The 16,769-nt window shown below is 40.3% G+C and overlaps 1 protein-coding gene across 1 annotated transcript in view; it reads left to right on the plus strand.

Moving 5' to 3' along the window:
- ANKRD55 (ankyrin repeat domain 55) overlaps nucleotides 1-16,769 on the plus strand; it is a 108,766-nt gene that overhangs the window by 21,101 nt on the left and 70,896 nt on the right. Inside the window, exon 2 of the mRNA XM_055554903.1 lies at nucleotides 11,042-11,164. Within this exon, the coding sequence (XP_055410878.1) occupies nucleotides 11,042-11,164 (123 nt within the window). The remainder of the gene's footprint in view (nucleotides 1-11,041; nucleotides 11,165-16,769) is intronic.

A 16,769-nucleotide genomic window follows, 5' to 3' on the forward strand; every position in this document is an offset into this window, starting at 1 on the left:
GTTCAATCCTTGGGTTGGGAAGACTCCCCTGGAGAAGGAAATGGCAACCCACTGCATATTTTTGCCTGGAGAACCCCATGGGCAGAGTGGCTTGGTAGGCTACAGTCCATGGGGTTGCAAAGAGTCGGACACGATTGGAGCAATTGAGCACATTATTAAAATGAAGGTTCCCTTTATGAAAATGCTTTCTAGATATTCATCATTACTGAAGTTCAACACAGACATGCTTCTTAGAACAGCAAATTCCATTTCCCAGCACTACCCGCCACCCCATGTCCAATAGAGATGCTAACTGTGGAATGGAATTCGCAGGTCAGAGGAATCACCCAGAGAAACACAGTGATTTTGAGATTCACAACATGTGTTGCATCACAAGTTTGGTTATGAAGAAAGGTCTGATTGTGGCCAGATATTTACCCTTGAGATAATATTGTTGCAAGACTTTCTTCCCACAGAATGAAATCCCTTCTTTTCCACTCCCACAGCAAGAAGGTTGCTTTGAATATCTTTTCTCAGCTGGTACATGCAGAAAGCTTGGAGCTATTTTTCTCTTTAAAATGTTAGAAAGAAACTCTTTTTTTGTACTCCCATATGACTGGCACTTTATAAAACACTCTTAAAACCTCAGCCAATACACCCCGAGGGACTAAAGGAGAAAACAGGCAAAATAGCAAAATGTTTCAGCTGACAAAATCTCTACAGTCTGTTGAGCAAGACTCATTATGGGGAAAGAAGACAGAGGTTCCTCTCCCTATCAAAGTAGTAATAGTGAGGGCTTCCTTGGTGGCTCAGTGATTAAGAATTTGCCTGCTAATGCAGGAGACATGAGTTCGATCCCTGGTCTGGGAAGATCCCACGTGCTGTAGGGCAACTAAGCCTATGCACCACAACTACTGAGCCCATACACCCTAGAGCCTGTGCTCTGCAACGAGAGAAGCCACCACAATGGGAAACACGCGCACCACAACTAGAGAAAGCCCCTGCTCCCCGCAGCCAGAGAAAGCCTGCACAGCAGCAAAGACCCACCACAGTCAAATGAGTAAATACATACTTTTTAAAGTAGTAATAGTAATAGCACATGATTATCGACATAATTTGAATACTTTGTGCCAGGCATTGTTCTTTATGTAGATGAACCCATTTAGCTCCCAAAAACAACCCTGTGAAGTAAATATTGTTTTTACCCATTTGACAAGTGAAGAATGGGAATAAAGAAGTTAAGTAACTCACCCAAGATCATACAGCTAGCAGGAAACTGGCAGTGCTAGGATTCAAAATCTGGAGGCTGGGTTCTTACTATTTTTCTATATCACTTCCATATCTATATGCTGTGTGTCACATGATGTATAAGATGAGTCACATGAGACTCATTTGAATTCAATGCCAGCAACTTTATCAGTGACCTTAAACTTGTTCCTGCATGGCCAGAGTATTCCCAGCTGGCTTTTAATTCTATCCAGCAGAACTGGTACCATCCTGGCTCAGAGCCCAGGTCAAGGCCCAGAGAGACTCTTATCACCAGTGGGTGGCAATATTGTTACATGGAGCCACTGGGGTGCGATGAAGGCCTGACATCTTCCCTAAAAGTGGAAAAGCCTCACCACTTTATGGACAGATCACTCCAGGTAGCCCCCCAAAGACAATGTCTCAACTGTCCCCAAAGCACCTAGGATAATCCTCCAGGAGGATAGACGGGTCTGGATTATGAGAAGGCCCAGGAAACTATTCATTCAAATCATTTTTCCTCAGTCCTGCCATAATATGCCTGGTGTATCTCAATCATAAACAACACACTCCTTTTCGCATGAGAGCATGTCTTCCTCCTGGTTCCTTAGGAGCAGTGACTCTACAATCTGTGTACCTGCAATTTCACTAACCTAGGGTAGATGTTAAGTAAATGGATGAATTAATAACTCTCAGTTCTTCAGATGCAATCAATTCCACTCTAAAAAAACAATCTAAGAAATAACTGTGGAAGCCTCTATAGTTGCCTAAAATGAAGCCTGACTTCACTGGTGACTCTAAGCTAGGTTTAGGCATCCAAGGATCTTCAGAAAAGAATGAACCCAAGAAATCCTCCCAACGCCCTCTGGTCTGGACACTTGAAACTGCAGTACCTGATCTGTCTTTACATTGACCTTGTTCCACAAAACAGTCTCAATTTAAGCAGAACAAATGCCAAGCTGACCTTGGGGTAATTCCAACAAAGTAGGTTCAGTAACTGATGCCATCAAGGACTTTTCCAAGGAAGTCCACAAGAAACCAGGGACAGAGCCTTTATGTGAAAGAACCCACATTTGTGTAAAATCTGAGAAGCTTTGATTTTTTGTTTTTTCCCCCTAATCCAAAACATTTCTAGCAGACTGTCATATGTCTACAATCCTATTATTAAAAAGCTGGGCCCTTGAAATTCGGTAGATAATGTATGACACATGCAAAAAACTGTTACAAGGTTTTAACCATGAAAAATGAGGGAAACAGATGATTTTTTTTAATCTAGCCTTTTAATTTTAAGTAAAAATTAATAAAATTTTAAATATTTTCCTATTTTTTAAAAAATTTGCTAGGGTATTTATAAAGGTTGGAATTTTAAAAATACATGTATGTCTTTCCTTTCTCAGCACTTTGTTAAATATCAAGGACTTGTTTTCTCACTCAGGCAGTCACTCAGGCCGTGTCTACCCTTCCAGTAGTAACACATTAATATAAATATTAATATAAATATATTTATAATATAATTAATATAAATATTAATATAAAGCTAGTAAGACTCTCTCCTCTCTCATCATTTAAAATTTGGCTTATTTTGATGATTATTAAAAATATCTAAGGGCTTCCCAGGTGGCTTGGGGGTAAAGAATCAACCTACCAATGCCTGCCAATTCAAGAGATGTGGGTTCGATCCCTGGCTCAGGAAGACCCACTGGAGAAGGAAATGGCAACCCAATCCAGTATTCTTGCCTGAAAAATCCCACAGACAGAGGAGACTGGAGGGCTACAGTCCATGGGATCTCAAAAGAATCAGACATGACTTAACGACTAAACAACAACAATATATATAAATTCATTGTGGAGAATTGGTAAAATATAGAAAGTACTGAATAATATGTAATAAATTATCTCTATTTTTGATGCATATTCTTGTCTTATATTTTTCATTTATATACATATATACAGATAATTTTTTATAAAAATATAATCTACATCTGTTCATGGTAGCTCAGTTGGTAAAGAATCTGCCTGCAGCGCAGAAGACCCGGGTTTGATCCCTGGGTCAGGAAGACTCCCTGGAGAAGGAAATGGCAGCTACTCCAGTATTCCTGCCTGGAAAATCCTGTGGACAGAGGAACTTGGTGGGCTCATCCATGGGGTCACAAGAGTCAAACACGACTTAGCGACTAAACCACATCTGTTCACATACTTCATTCTTTCTATTCTTTAATGTCTGTTTTCCATTTTCTCTATTTCAGTCTCTTTCCCTCTGTGAATTATAGAGTTTTTATTTATGCATCCATATATACATCTGTTTAACTCTCACACAGTTGGAGAGACAAAAGCCATTCAAACCATGCTCCTCCTCTAAAGTTAAATGGAAAAAAAGATAAACAGATGATAAATAGCTGATTAATAGATAAACAGACAAAAAAAATAGAGAGTAGGTAACAAGAGGATAAAGAAAGAAGGAAGGAGAGAAGGAAGAATGTATGTATCGTTTGTTTATGTAGATCTTCTGCATATCTTAAATGGCTTTGTGACTTCTGATAGAAAAGAATTTTTCTTGCCTCTGTTTTAGATTCCATCAGGACCATCAGTTGTTCTTGTCATACTTGTTATTTCTAAATCACCCTTCCTCATATCTTCAGAAATTCTTTGTACTATCTCAGGTTCAGGCATAATTATTTGCATTGACTGCAATTTAAATTGACTGTTTCTACACAAGTTCCATGGAAGTTCATTCCTTTCCAATTTCCTAATCATTTTGTAATTTAGTACATTATCTTATGACCCACTGGTAAAGAATCCACCTGCCAAGCAAGAGATTCAGGAGGCACAGTTTCAATCCCTGGGTCGGGAAGATCCCTCGGAAGAGGAAATGGCAACCCACTCCAGTATTCTTGCCTAAAATATCCCATGGACAGAGGAGCCTGGTGGGCTGTAGTACGTGAGGTCGTAAGAGTTAGACATGACTGAGCACACACATAGCATCTCAGGGCTAGAAGAAATTCTGAAATACATTCTGTTTTGCCTCACACGTCTTCCCTTCCCCATACCTTGTGCATCTCTCTGTGTCTGAATTCCTTCTGAAACACACCCCCTTGGTGAACACCTAGCCAAGATAGACATCTTAAACAACAAAAGTTCACGACTACCTCTTGAGGTGACCCAGGACATTTGTACAGTGCTCTGACAATTAAAATACCCTCCGTCATTCTCACCATTGCTATTTCTAACTGCTGGAATTTCCCAGGAAAGTTTAACCATAAACTTCTCTGCCTAAAAGCTCTTTGAAAAATAATTCTGTTTATAGTAGCATCAAGAAGAATAAAACACTTAGGATAAAAATCAAGAAGGCAAAAGACTTACACGTTGAAAACTATAAAATACTGTTGAAAGAAATTAGACACCAATAAATGGAAACATGTCTTGTGTTTCATGGATTAAAAGACAATGTTGTTAAGATGTCAATACTACCCAGAGATTTACAGATTTGATGCAGTCCCTAACCAAATCCTGGTGATGTTTTTGTATAGAAATATAAAAATCCATCCTACAATTCATGTGGAATTTCAAAGGACCCCAAATGACCAAAAGGAAAAAAAAAAAAACAGAACTTACAAAAGAAGAGCAAAGTTGGAGATCTCACACCTCCTGATTTCAAACCATACTGTAAAGCTGCAGCAATCAAAACAGTATAGTACTGGCATGGAGACAGACATACGGATCCGTGGAACAGAACTGAGTCTAGAAATAATCTCATACATCTGTGATCAACTTAGGAGGCAACTGAGGAGTCAACACGGGTGCCAAGACCATTCAGTGGAGGGAAGAATTGTCTTTTCAACAAATGATTCAGAAACAACTGGACAGACAAGTGCAAAATGATGAAGTCAGACCCTTAACACCATCTACAACAAATACCTTAAAATGGATCAAAGACCTAAACATGAGACCTAAACCTATAAAACTCTTAGAAGAAAATGTAGAGGGAAAATGATGTTGAATTTGGCAATAATTTCTCAGATGTAATGACAAAAGCCCAGACAATGAAAGACAGACAGTTTGAACTACATTAAAGTTAAATGCTTTAATTAAGACACTATCAACAGTGGTAAGGCAACCCACACAATAGGAGAAAATGTATACAAATTATATACCTGATAAGGAGTTAATATTAAGAACATAAAAAAGAATTTCTACAACTGAACAGAAAAAAAAAAAAAAAACAATGAAAAATGGACAAAGGACTTAGATATTACTCCAGAGAAGATATACAAACACCAAAAAAACATGAAAAAAAAAGAAAAGAAAAGATGCTCCGCATCACTAATCATAGGGAAATGCAAATCAAAACCACAAAACATTACTTCACACCCATCAGGCTAGCTATTATTAAAACAAACCAACACAAGAAGCAAAAAACAGGAAATAACAAGTGTTGGTAAAGACGAGGGAAATTGGAACCTTTGAGCACTGTTGGTAAGAATATAAACTGTAGGAGCCACATTGGAAAACAGTACAGTGTTTCCTTAAAAAAATTAAAAATAGAATTATCATGTAATCCTGCAATTTCACTTCTAAGTATATACTTGAAAGAATTGAAAGCAGAATCTGAAAAAATTATTTGTATACCAAAGTTTGCAGCAGCATTACTCACAATAGGCAAAATGTGGAAACAACCCAAGTGCCCACCAATAGATGAATGAATAAACAGAATGTGTTACATACACACAACAGATTATTCAGCCTTTAAAAAGAAGGAAATTCTGAGACATGCCACAATGTGAGTGAATCTCCAGGACATTCTGTTAAGTGAATAAGCCAGTAACAAAAGGACAGACAATGTTGATTCCACTTAAATGAGATATCTAGAGTGATCAAATTCATAGAGACAGAAAATGGAATGGTTTCCAGGAGATGGAGGGGAAGGAAGAGTGGGGAGTTTTTGTCTAATGGATACCAATTTTGAGTTTTGGAAGATTAAAAGAATTGTGGAGATGGATAGTGGTAATATATGTCATCCTCCTGAACTCTACACTTAAAAATGGTTAAAATGCAAACTTTATGTTATATTCACCACAATTTTTTTACTTGAAAAAAATCCTCAAATAAATGAAGGCCACCAACATGGCCTCACAAAGGAATCTCACAGCCATCGCCTTCTGCTGCTCATCCTATTTACATAAAGTCCAGTCATCCTCAGGTCACTCTCCTCTGAATATCCTTCAGCTACCTGCCTATAACCCATTTAGTCCATGGGCCATAGACCTCGGCATGACAATGACCAGTTGGTTAAGAAGAGAAAAAGCCAAGACTTCCCTGGTGGTCCAGTGGTTAAGACTCTGTGCTCCCAATGCAGGGGGGCCGAGTTTGACCCCTGGTCCAGGAACTAGGTCCCACATACCACAGAAAAGATCCCGCATGCAGCAACGAAGATTCTGAGTGCTACAAGTAAGGCTCAGCATGGTGAAAAAAAGGAAAAAACCTATTATCTCCTACACTTCTGTTACTAGACTATTATTACTACAGCCAGAGACCTACTAGTTGATTGTCATGTTGTTAATTCCTATAGCGTTAACTGCCCAACTACTAAAGTCTATGAGCTTTTCTAATGTGCCACCACTAAAAACCTTTTGTCAGTTAAAACTCTTTCAGTGATTAGAAAGAAAAACAAATACATGAAATCTGTGCAAAAAACTTAAGCAAAAACAAGAAATGTATTGGTTCATGTAAATGTTCCCAAATTGGTGCTGGCTTAAGATATGGCTTGATTCAGGGATTTAAACAATGTCACCAGGTCTCAATTATTTTCTTCTCTTAGAGTTCTGCTCTCCTTCTCTTGTCTTCATTCTTAGGCCCTCCATCCATGAGATGTCCCCCATAACTCCTGGCTTCAGGGGTGGTAGAACAAAACTTGCTCCCAGCAATCCCAAAATATCCCATGGGCTTTCATGGGCTCTTATTGGGGCACATCCCTGAACCAGTCTCTGTGGCCAGGATAGTGCTGGTGTTGATTGGCTTAGTTCTAGTCCCATGTGCCAGCCCTGAGCAACTGGTTAACTCCATGGGCTGAAAGAGGAGAGGAGATAGTCCATAGAGGATAATAAGGTTAAGGTCACCAGCAGGGTATGTTGAGGAACAAAAATTACAAGTTCGGGCTTCCCTTGAAGTCTGCTGGTTAAGAATCCCCCTTGGAATACAGGGAAGATGGATTTGTTCCCTTGTCTGGGAAGATACCACATGCTTTGGGACAACTGGGCCCATGTGCCACAACTACCGAACCTGCACTCTAGAACCCACAAGCTGCAAACGCTGAGCCCCCAGGCAGCAACTAACTGAAACCCGCATGGCTAGAGCCCGTACTGCACAATGAGAGAATCCACTGCAATGAGAAGCCCACGCACTACAACTAGAGAGTAGCCCCTGCTCTCTGCAACTAGAGAAAGCCCTCGCATGGCAGTGAAGACCCAGGGCAGCCAAAAATTAACAACAACAACAAAAAAACACCCCAGGCTCAAAGTGAAAGTGTTAGTCACTCAGTAGTGTCAGACTCTTTGCAACCCCATGGACTGTAGCCCACCAGGCTCCTCCATCCTTGGGATTTTCCAGGCAAGAATACTGAAATGGGTTGCCATTTCCTTCTCCAGGGGATCTTCCCGACCCAGGGATCGAACCCCGGTCTCCCAAATTGCAGGCAGATTCTTTACTATCTGAGCCACCAGACAGGTTCAACCACCATTCGGTTAGTTCAACCAAATATTTTATGGACTAAAAGATATTACCTTTAGTTTATCTCTATTAAATACAATGTTCTTAGAATCCTTCTGGTAAATTATTTGGAATTCTATTCTATCAGGCAATGCATTCCTTGTTTCTCTCAGCTGTGTGTACATAACAGTGTGATGAATGTGCCTTACAGATTTTATTACACTCCGTGATGAGTACACATTTATGTATCACATTTATACACATGATATAAACAGGTTATAAACACCATGTATCTCAGGCCACCACCATGACCTTCCTTTTGAAGTGACATCTCCAGCATCTTTGGTATCAAGTCATACAACCTGACACCAGGCCCATCTTAATGCTTAAGTGTTGGCCCTGTTTCTTGTGTCCAAAGATATTATGAACGATCCTCACATAATGTCTGTGCTCCTGGGAGGGCTTCTAGTAGAGAGTGAATGTTCTATGCAATCTATGCATCCTTCATCTAGCCATCATCAGAAAGACCTTTTTCTTTACATCCCCCAGATTCCAAATGTTCTTGAAACATTCACACTCTCAAGAAAAAGCAGTAACGGTAGTAGTAGCCGAGTATATACAGCATTTACAACACACTATGCCCTGTTTTTGGAGAAGGCAATGGCAACCCACTCCAGTACCATTGCCCGGAAAATCCCATGGACAGAGGAGCCTGGTAGGCTGCAATCCATGGGGTCACGACTTCACTTTCACTTTTCACTTTCATGCATTGGAGGAGGAAATGGCAACCCACTCCAGTGTTCTTGCCTGGAGAATCCCAGGGATGGGGGAGCCTGGTGGGCTGCCGTCTATGGGGTCACACAGAGTTGGACACGACTGAAGTGACTTAGCAGCATGCCCTGTTCTAAAAGCATATAGGGTTAAATATTAACTCATTTATTCCTCACAGCAACCTTATGAGGTACATGGTTATTATCATCATCATCTCCATCTTGAAGACAAGGAAACTAAGACCCAGAGAGTGTAACTGGCCCAAATTTACACAGCTGGTTGGTACAAACCAGGAACTGAACCCCACTGTTGCAGCTCCAGAGTCCTTACACTTACACAGAAGTGGCACTTGCCTTTCACATCCGTCACCACTCAGTCCTAGGCTTCAGTCAAATGCGAGTTGGCTTTGAAAGCAGCTCCTACAGTAACAAGCCTGCCACGGTTAAATTAGGGAGCAGCTACTCACTTCACAAGGCAGTTTGTTGTCGCAAGCGAATCATTTTCAGTGACAAGCTTCTCCTGGAACAGGTCAGCTGGTTAAAAAGTCATTAGTGACTTCCCAGAAGTACTGGGACAAGGAAACCAAGCCAAAGGTTTAGGACCACTGCCAGCTAAAGATCCATTAGAACTATAAAGTGTCTCTAGCATAACGTCCACATTAGTAGAAAAACACAATTTTAAGAACTTTTCTTGTACATGCATATTTTCCCTGAACCATGACCACGTGTGGGAGATTTTAAGTAGGGGGCCTCGGCACAGCACTTCACAAGAGGTGTCCTCATAAACAAACTTCTCTCTCAGCCCTTCCATTGCTTCCCTGGGGTCACTTGACCCACAGTTCTCTTGTCACTTTTGGCAATACTATTAGTTGGTTCAAACATGCAAAAAGGTATAATCCAAGTGGCTAAGAAGAGGAGGAGAAAGAGATGGGGCCTTTCCTCTTGCCTTCCCCTAGTACAGAGTCCAGCAGCAGCTGCTTCTCTTTCAGCAGGAGGGTCCTTTCCCCAGAACCAGACTTCACTGGGCTCACAGGTAAAGAATCTGCCTGCTAGCTCAGGGGATGCAAGAGATGAGGTTCAGTCCCTGAATCAGGAAGATCCTTTGGAGGACGAAGTGACAACCTACTCCAGTATTCTTGCCTGGAAAATTCCCTGGAGAGAGGAGCCTGGCGGGCTACAGTCCATGGGACCACAAAGAATTGGACACAACAGGGCAACTGAGCACACATCAAATTCAAAGGAGATGCATATAGCTCTGTTTCTGTTAATTAAAAAACTTCTATTAGAATACAATTGCTTTACAATGTTGTGTAAGTTTCTTCTATACAGCAGAGTGAATCAGCTATATGTCTACATATATCCCCTCTTTTGTGGATTCCCTCCCCATTTAGGTCACCACAGAGCACTGAGTACAGTTCCCTGTGCTCTACAGTAGGTTCTCATCTCATTAGTTATCCATTTTATACATAGCATCAATAGTGTATACGTGTGAATCTCAATCTCCCCATTCATCCTCCACCCCCTCTCCCCATTGGTGTCTGTACATTTGCTCCCTATGTTTGTGTGATGCAGCTCTGTTTCTTTTGGATTCACCATGTCATGAAACCCCAGATGGTTCAAATGAAGGGCTTTTGTGAAGGGACTGCATGCAGAGATGAGGCAGGATAGAAAGGACAATGTTTGTTACCACTGGGAGCCCAGTGAGGTCTGGTTCTGGGGAAAGGACCCTCCTGCAGAAAGAGAAGCAGCTGCTGCTGGACTCTGTACTAGGGGAAGGCAAGAGGAAATGCCCCATCTCTTTCTCCTCCTCTTCTCCTGCCATTGCCGCCCCTGGACACTGAGGGCCAGGAGGCCTGGGTGATGTGCTCAGTAGTGTTAGCCCACAGGATTCAGAGCAAGAGGAAAGGGTAGACAGCCCATCTAGAGGGCAGAGAATAAGGAGCACATTATCTCCTTCAAAGGTGGGTAAACTGAATCACTGAAAGGGAAAGTAACATATTTCAGATCAAAAAGGGAAACCCAGACCCAAGATAAAGGCTCCACTTTCCAATCTGTTCTCACTGGTTTCAAGTCCTCTGAATGCTTGGAGAGAAGCATTAAATCTCAGAGGACAGCTATTCCCTCACGCTCCTCCCCCATATATGATGACGTTACAAGGCAGCCCACCCGGGCCCACTATTCTTCAGAAGTAGTGAAGTTGTGTGTGATCAGTATGACTCAGGCTTCTGCCTAGATTCGCCAGAGAGATTTTCATGAATCACTTGTGTGGGTGACCCCCTGGGTGTTGTTACTCTTTCAGTGAATTCTCTCCACATACTAAGTTTGTCTCTGTTTGATTCATGAAGGTGATTCATCTGAAGAAGTTGACCTGACCATGGTTTATCAGGCAGCGTCTAATGGAGATGTCAGTGCTCTGACTGCCGTGATTCGGGAAGACCCTTCCATCCTAGAATGCTGTGACGGTGAAGGTGAGCTATTTATTCATTTTGGATCCTACAGGATATCCTGATCTGTCCTTTCAGAAATGGCCTCCCGAGGTGAGCAATGTTAATAAAATGATATTTGAACGGCTACTTTGATACTGAAGGGTCAAGGAATATCCTGCCTGTAACCATGTACAGTTCCCTCAGTATTTCATTTAATGAGAATCATGAACACAAATCTTCAAACTCTTTTATATCACCTCTTCTCATAAAGCTGTTCAGTCTGAGTTTGTTTTCAACTTCTTTGTATGAGTGACAAAAGTAGATAGGCCAAGTAGATGACATTAGAAGAAGTATATGAAAAGAAGAGGCTATTTTTGGTAGCAGTGGATGTTAGGGAAAGTGTGATTATTAAAGCCAGAGAGCTAGGACTTCTGCTTCTGGGAAGACAGGGCAGAAGTAGGACTTTTTTTTTATTCCTTCTGCTAAATACAACTAAAAATCCTGAATATTGTATATAGTATAAACATAAGAACACTCTGGAAGGTAGAGAGAAAATGACAAACTAGCTAGGACCTTGAGACCCAAGGAATGACATAGTGGTGAGTTTCCTGGGCTTCCTTTTTGCCCCAAATTTCCAAGACTTAGAACTGAAGAAGCTGACAATGTAGAAATGTCAATGGACAGAGAGCAAAAAAGCCCCAACAAAAGTCTGCCCTCTAGTCAAAGAACCAAGAAAGGGATCACATAGCAAGACAGAAAACTTTTAGACAATAATGAGTCTACTCCACCAAACACTCCCACCAACCTCAACCCCATTAATTCTAGCAAAGACCAAGCTGGGAGCCTGCACCTCCACCTTCACCTGGTAATGAAGTCCCCACATTGCCAACACTGAGGCAGTGTCAGGGGATTCCTTCTTCAGAATTAGGACTCTCACCACCACCCAGTAATGAAGAGTCTTCTCCCTTAGATGCCAATGAAGGCTAAGTAAGGGACTTAGACCTCTAATCTTACCTGGCACTACTGAGGTGGTGTCCCCCCCTTCATTTCCCCTCTGGAGCAGTATCAGAAAAAAACAGCTAAAATAGAGGATTTAAGCAAGACTTAGGCAACTCATAATGCAATACTCCAAATGTCCAAGTTTCAAAGAAAATCACTTGACATACCAAGTATCAATAAGACCTCAAACTAAATGGAAAAAAAACAATCAATAGATGCCAACACTGAGATGACAGATGTTAGAATTATCTGGCAAAGATTTTCAAGTAACCATGGAAAAATGCTTTAACAAGCAATTACAAGTATGCTTGAAACAAACAAATAAACAAAAACTAGAAAGGCTCAGCAAAGAAATAACAGATATAAAGAAGAATCAAATGGAAAATTTTTAAACTGAAAAATACAATAATTACAATTAAAAAGTCAACGGCTAAGCTCAGCAGCAGAATGAGGAAGCAGAGGAAAGGATCAGTGAAGTTGAAAATAGAACAATAGCAATGAGGCAATCTGAACAACTGAAAGAAAAAAGAGTTAAAAGATGAAGAGGAAGACTAAGAAGAAGAAAGAGGAAGGGAAGAAAAACAAAAAGGAGGAGGAGAGGAAGAGGTGGCAGCCTCAAGGACCTATAGAACCATAACAAAGAATTTATCATTGGTTTCTCTATCCTAGTATTTCTGGGAAGTAATTAATCCTTTTTAACCAGTTGACTTGTCCTAAGAGGAGCTTAGAATTCCCTTACAGTTGACTTGTCCTAAGAGGAGCTTAGAATTCCCTTACAGTTGACTTGTCCTAAGAGGAGCTTAGAATTCCCTTATCATGACAATAAAATGTTTTGTAAAATGTGTGGTTGCTCCCTAATTTATCCATGGTAGTTTTTTCATTCATTTGTTTTTTAAAGAAGAATTACTTATACATCTGCTTTGGGGTTAGAAGTTGGAAATGAGAGAAAACAGAGAAAATCAATGAACCAAGAAACTAATTCTTTGAAGAGGTCAATAAAGCTTATAAACCTCTACCAATAAGGACAAAAAAGAAAATGAAAGAGATCCAAGTTATCACTATCAGGAATAACCCTGCAAAAAAAAAAAAAAAAAAGAATAACCCTGCAGACATTTAAAGGATAATAAGAAAATATAGCAAACAGCTCTACACATGTAATTTGACTATTTATATGAAATGGAGCAATTCCTCAAAAAGATAAATGACCACAGTTTGCCCAATAGGACATTATTTGAATAGTTCTATAACTATGAAGGAACTTAAATTCATAATTTTAAAATTCCCAGAAAAAGACATCATCAGGCCAGATGATTTCACTGGGGACTTTGAGAAACTTTTAAATAAAATTAACACCAACTCTACACAGTCTCTTCAGAAGAGGAGGAAATTTTTCTGAGTTATGATTATGAAACTAATATTACTCAGATATCAACATATGACAAAGATGATATAAAACATAAACCTATAGACCAATACTCCACATGAATACAGGTATAGACAGACATCCTCAGCAAAATATCAGCAAATAGGGATTTTTCTAATGGTCCAGTGGTTAAGACTCTGCACTTCCAATGCAGGGGGCACAAGTTCAATCCCTGATTGGGGAACTAAGATTCTACATGCAGTGAGGTACAGCCAAAAAATAAAAAGTAAATAAAAAATTTTAAAAACCAGCAAACAGAATTCAGTAATATATAAAAAAGAATTATATACCATGACCAAATGTGGCTTGTTCTAGGAATGTAAGTCCATTTCAACCCTTGAAAATTTAGGCTTTCCTGGTGGCTCAGTAGTAAAGAATCTGCCTGCCAGTGCAGGAGACATGGGTTCGATCCCTGGTCCAAGAAGATCCCACATGCTATGGAACAACTAAGCCCATGCACCACAACTATTGAGCCTGTGCTCTAGAGCAGCAGCAAGAGAAGCCACTGCAATGAGAAGCCAGTGCACTCCACCTAGAGAATAGCCCCCTCTTGCCACAACTGGAGAAAAGCCCATGCAGCAGTGAAGACCCAGCATAGTCAAAAATCAGTTCAGTTCAGTCGATCAGTCATGTCCGACTCTTGGCGACCCCATGAATCACAGCACGCCAGGCCTCCCTGTTCATCACCAACTCCCGGAGTTCACTCAGACTCACGTCCATCGAGTCAGTGATGCCATCCAGCCATCTCATCCTCTGTCGCCTTCTGCCCTCTATCCCTCCCAGCATCAGAGTCTTTTCCAATGAGTCAACTCTTCGCATGGGGTGGCCAAAGTACTGGAGTTTCAGCTTTAGCATCATTCCTTCCAAAGAAATCCCAGGGCTGATCTCCTTCAGAATGGACTGGTTGGATCTCCTTGCAGTCCAAGGGACTCTCAAGAGTCTTCTCCAACACCACAGTTCAAAAGCATCAATTCTTCGGCACTCAGCCTTCTTCACAGTCCAACTCCCACATCCATACATGATCACAGGAAAAACCATAGCCTTGACTAGACGGACCTGTACTGGCAAAGTAATGTCTCTGCTTTTGAATATGCTATCTAGGTTGGTCATAACTTTCCTTCCAAGTAGTAAGCGTCTCTTAATTTCATGGCTGTAATCACCACCTGCAATGATTTTGGAGCCCCCAAAAATAAAGTCTGACACTGTTTCCCCATCTATTTCCCATGAAGTGATGGGACCAGATGCCATGATCTTCGTTTTCTGAATGTTGAGCTTTAAGCCAACTTTTTCACTCTCCACTTTCACTTTCATCAAGAGGTTTTTTAGTTCCTCTTCACTTTCTGCCATAAGGGTGGTGTCATCTGCATATCTGAGGTTATTGATATTTCTCCCGGCAATCTTGATTCCAGCTTGTGCTTCTTCCAGCCCAGCATTTCTTATGATGTACTCTTGCATAGAAGTTAAATAAGCAGGGTGACAATATACAGCCTTGACGAACTCCTTTTCCTATTTGGAACCAGTCTGTTGTTCCATGTCCAGTTCTAACTGTTGCTTCCTGACCTTAAAAAAAAAAAAACAAAAAACTTGAAAAATTAAGCAATGTATCATTTTAACCAGCTAAGAAGAAAACCCACATGATCATATCAATTGATGCAGAAAAAGCATTTGACAAAATTTAGCACACATTCATTATTAAAAACTCTCAGAAAGATAGGAGTGGAGGGGATCTTCCTCAATTTGATAGATAGTATCTACAAAAAACCCTAGAGCTAACATTTTACTTACTGGTGAAAGACTGAATGCTTTGCCCCTGAGATGGGCAACAAAGCAAAAAAGTTCATTCTTTCTCTTATTCAACATAGCCCTGGGAGTTCTAGCCAGTGCAAAAAAGCAAGAAAAGAAAAAAAAAAAAAAAAGCATACATATTGAAAAAGAAAACTGTTCCTTTCTTTGCACAACTTGATTGTCTACATAGAAAATACTAAAAAACCTATCAACAACTCAAACTAATGAGTTGAGCAAGGTCCCAGGATACAAAATCAATGTACAAAACCCAATTTATTTCTATTAATATATACTAGAAATGAACACATGGACATCAACATTAAAACCACAATACCAAGTAAAATCACTCAATAAAAAATATTTAGGTGTGAATAAAACAAAATACATTCAAGACTATAAAATGCTTGTGAAAGAAATCAAAGATCTAAAATAAATGGAGAGATCGTGTTCATGGATTAGAAGATTCAATATAGTAAACATGAAATGCTCCCCAAATTCATATACAAGTTTAATGCAATTTCTATCAAACTCAAGTAAGACATCTTTTGTGGATATAGACAAGATTATCTAAAATTTATATAGAAAGCAAAGAAACTAAGAGAGTTAAAACAATTTTGAAAAAGAAGAATGAAGTAGGGGAGTATTCAGTTCAGTCGCTCAGTTGTATCTGACTCTTTGCGACCCCATGGACTGCAGCATGCCAGGCTTCCCTGTCCATCACCAACTCCTGGAGCTTACTCAGACTCATGTCCATTGAGTCGGTGATGCCATCCAATCATCTCATCTTCTGTCGTCCCCTTCTCCTCCTGCCCTCAATCTTTCCCAGCATCAGAGTATTTTCAAATAAGTCAGTTCTTTGCATCAGGTGGCCAAAGCTTTGGAGTTTCAGCTTCAATATCAGTCCTTCCAATGAACACCCAGACTGATCTGCTTTAGAATGGACTGGTTGGATCTCCTTTCAGTCCAAGGGATACTCAAGCATTTTCTCCAACACCACAGTTCAAAGGCATCAATTTTTCGGTGCTCAGCTTTCTTTATAGTCCAACTCTCTCATCCATACATGACCACTGGAAAAACCATGTCTTTGACTAGACGGACCTTTGTTGGAGAAGTAATGTCTCTGCTTTTTAATATGCTGCCTAGGTTCATCATAACTTTTCTTCCAAGGAGCAAGCATCTTTTAATTTTGTGACTGCAGTCACCATCTGCAGTGATTTTGTATCACTAATCACCTCCAATAAGTGTGCTGTACCTGTCTGCCTAGTTGGCATTGCTTTCTAAAGATACTTCCAGATTCTGCATTGTTCAAACCAACTCAGGCTTAACCCTGCCTGTTATGTCCCAAATTATGCTGATTCCCAAGGTAGTAATAAACAAACTTTACCATCTGCACAAAATGTTTTAATCAAGCAATTACAGCAAGATTACAAAAGATTTAAT

Source organism: Bubalus kerabau, chromosome 18, assembly GCF_029407905.1.
Source record: "Bubalus kerabau isolate K-KA32 ecotype Philippines breed swamp buffalo chromosome 18, PCC_UOA_SB_1v2, whole genome shotgun sequence".
Lineage (NCBI taxonomy): Eukaryota > Metazoa > Chordata > Mammalia > Artiodactyla > Bovidae > Bubalus > Bubalus kerabau.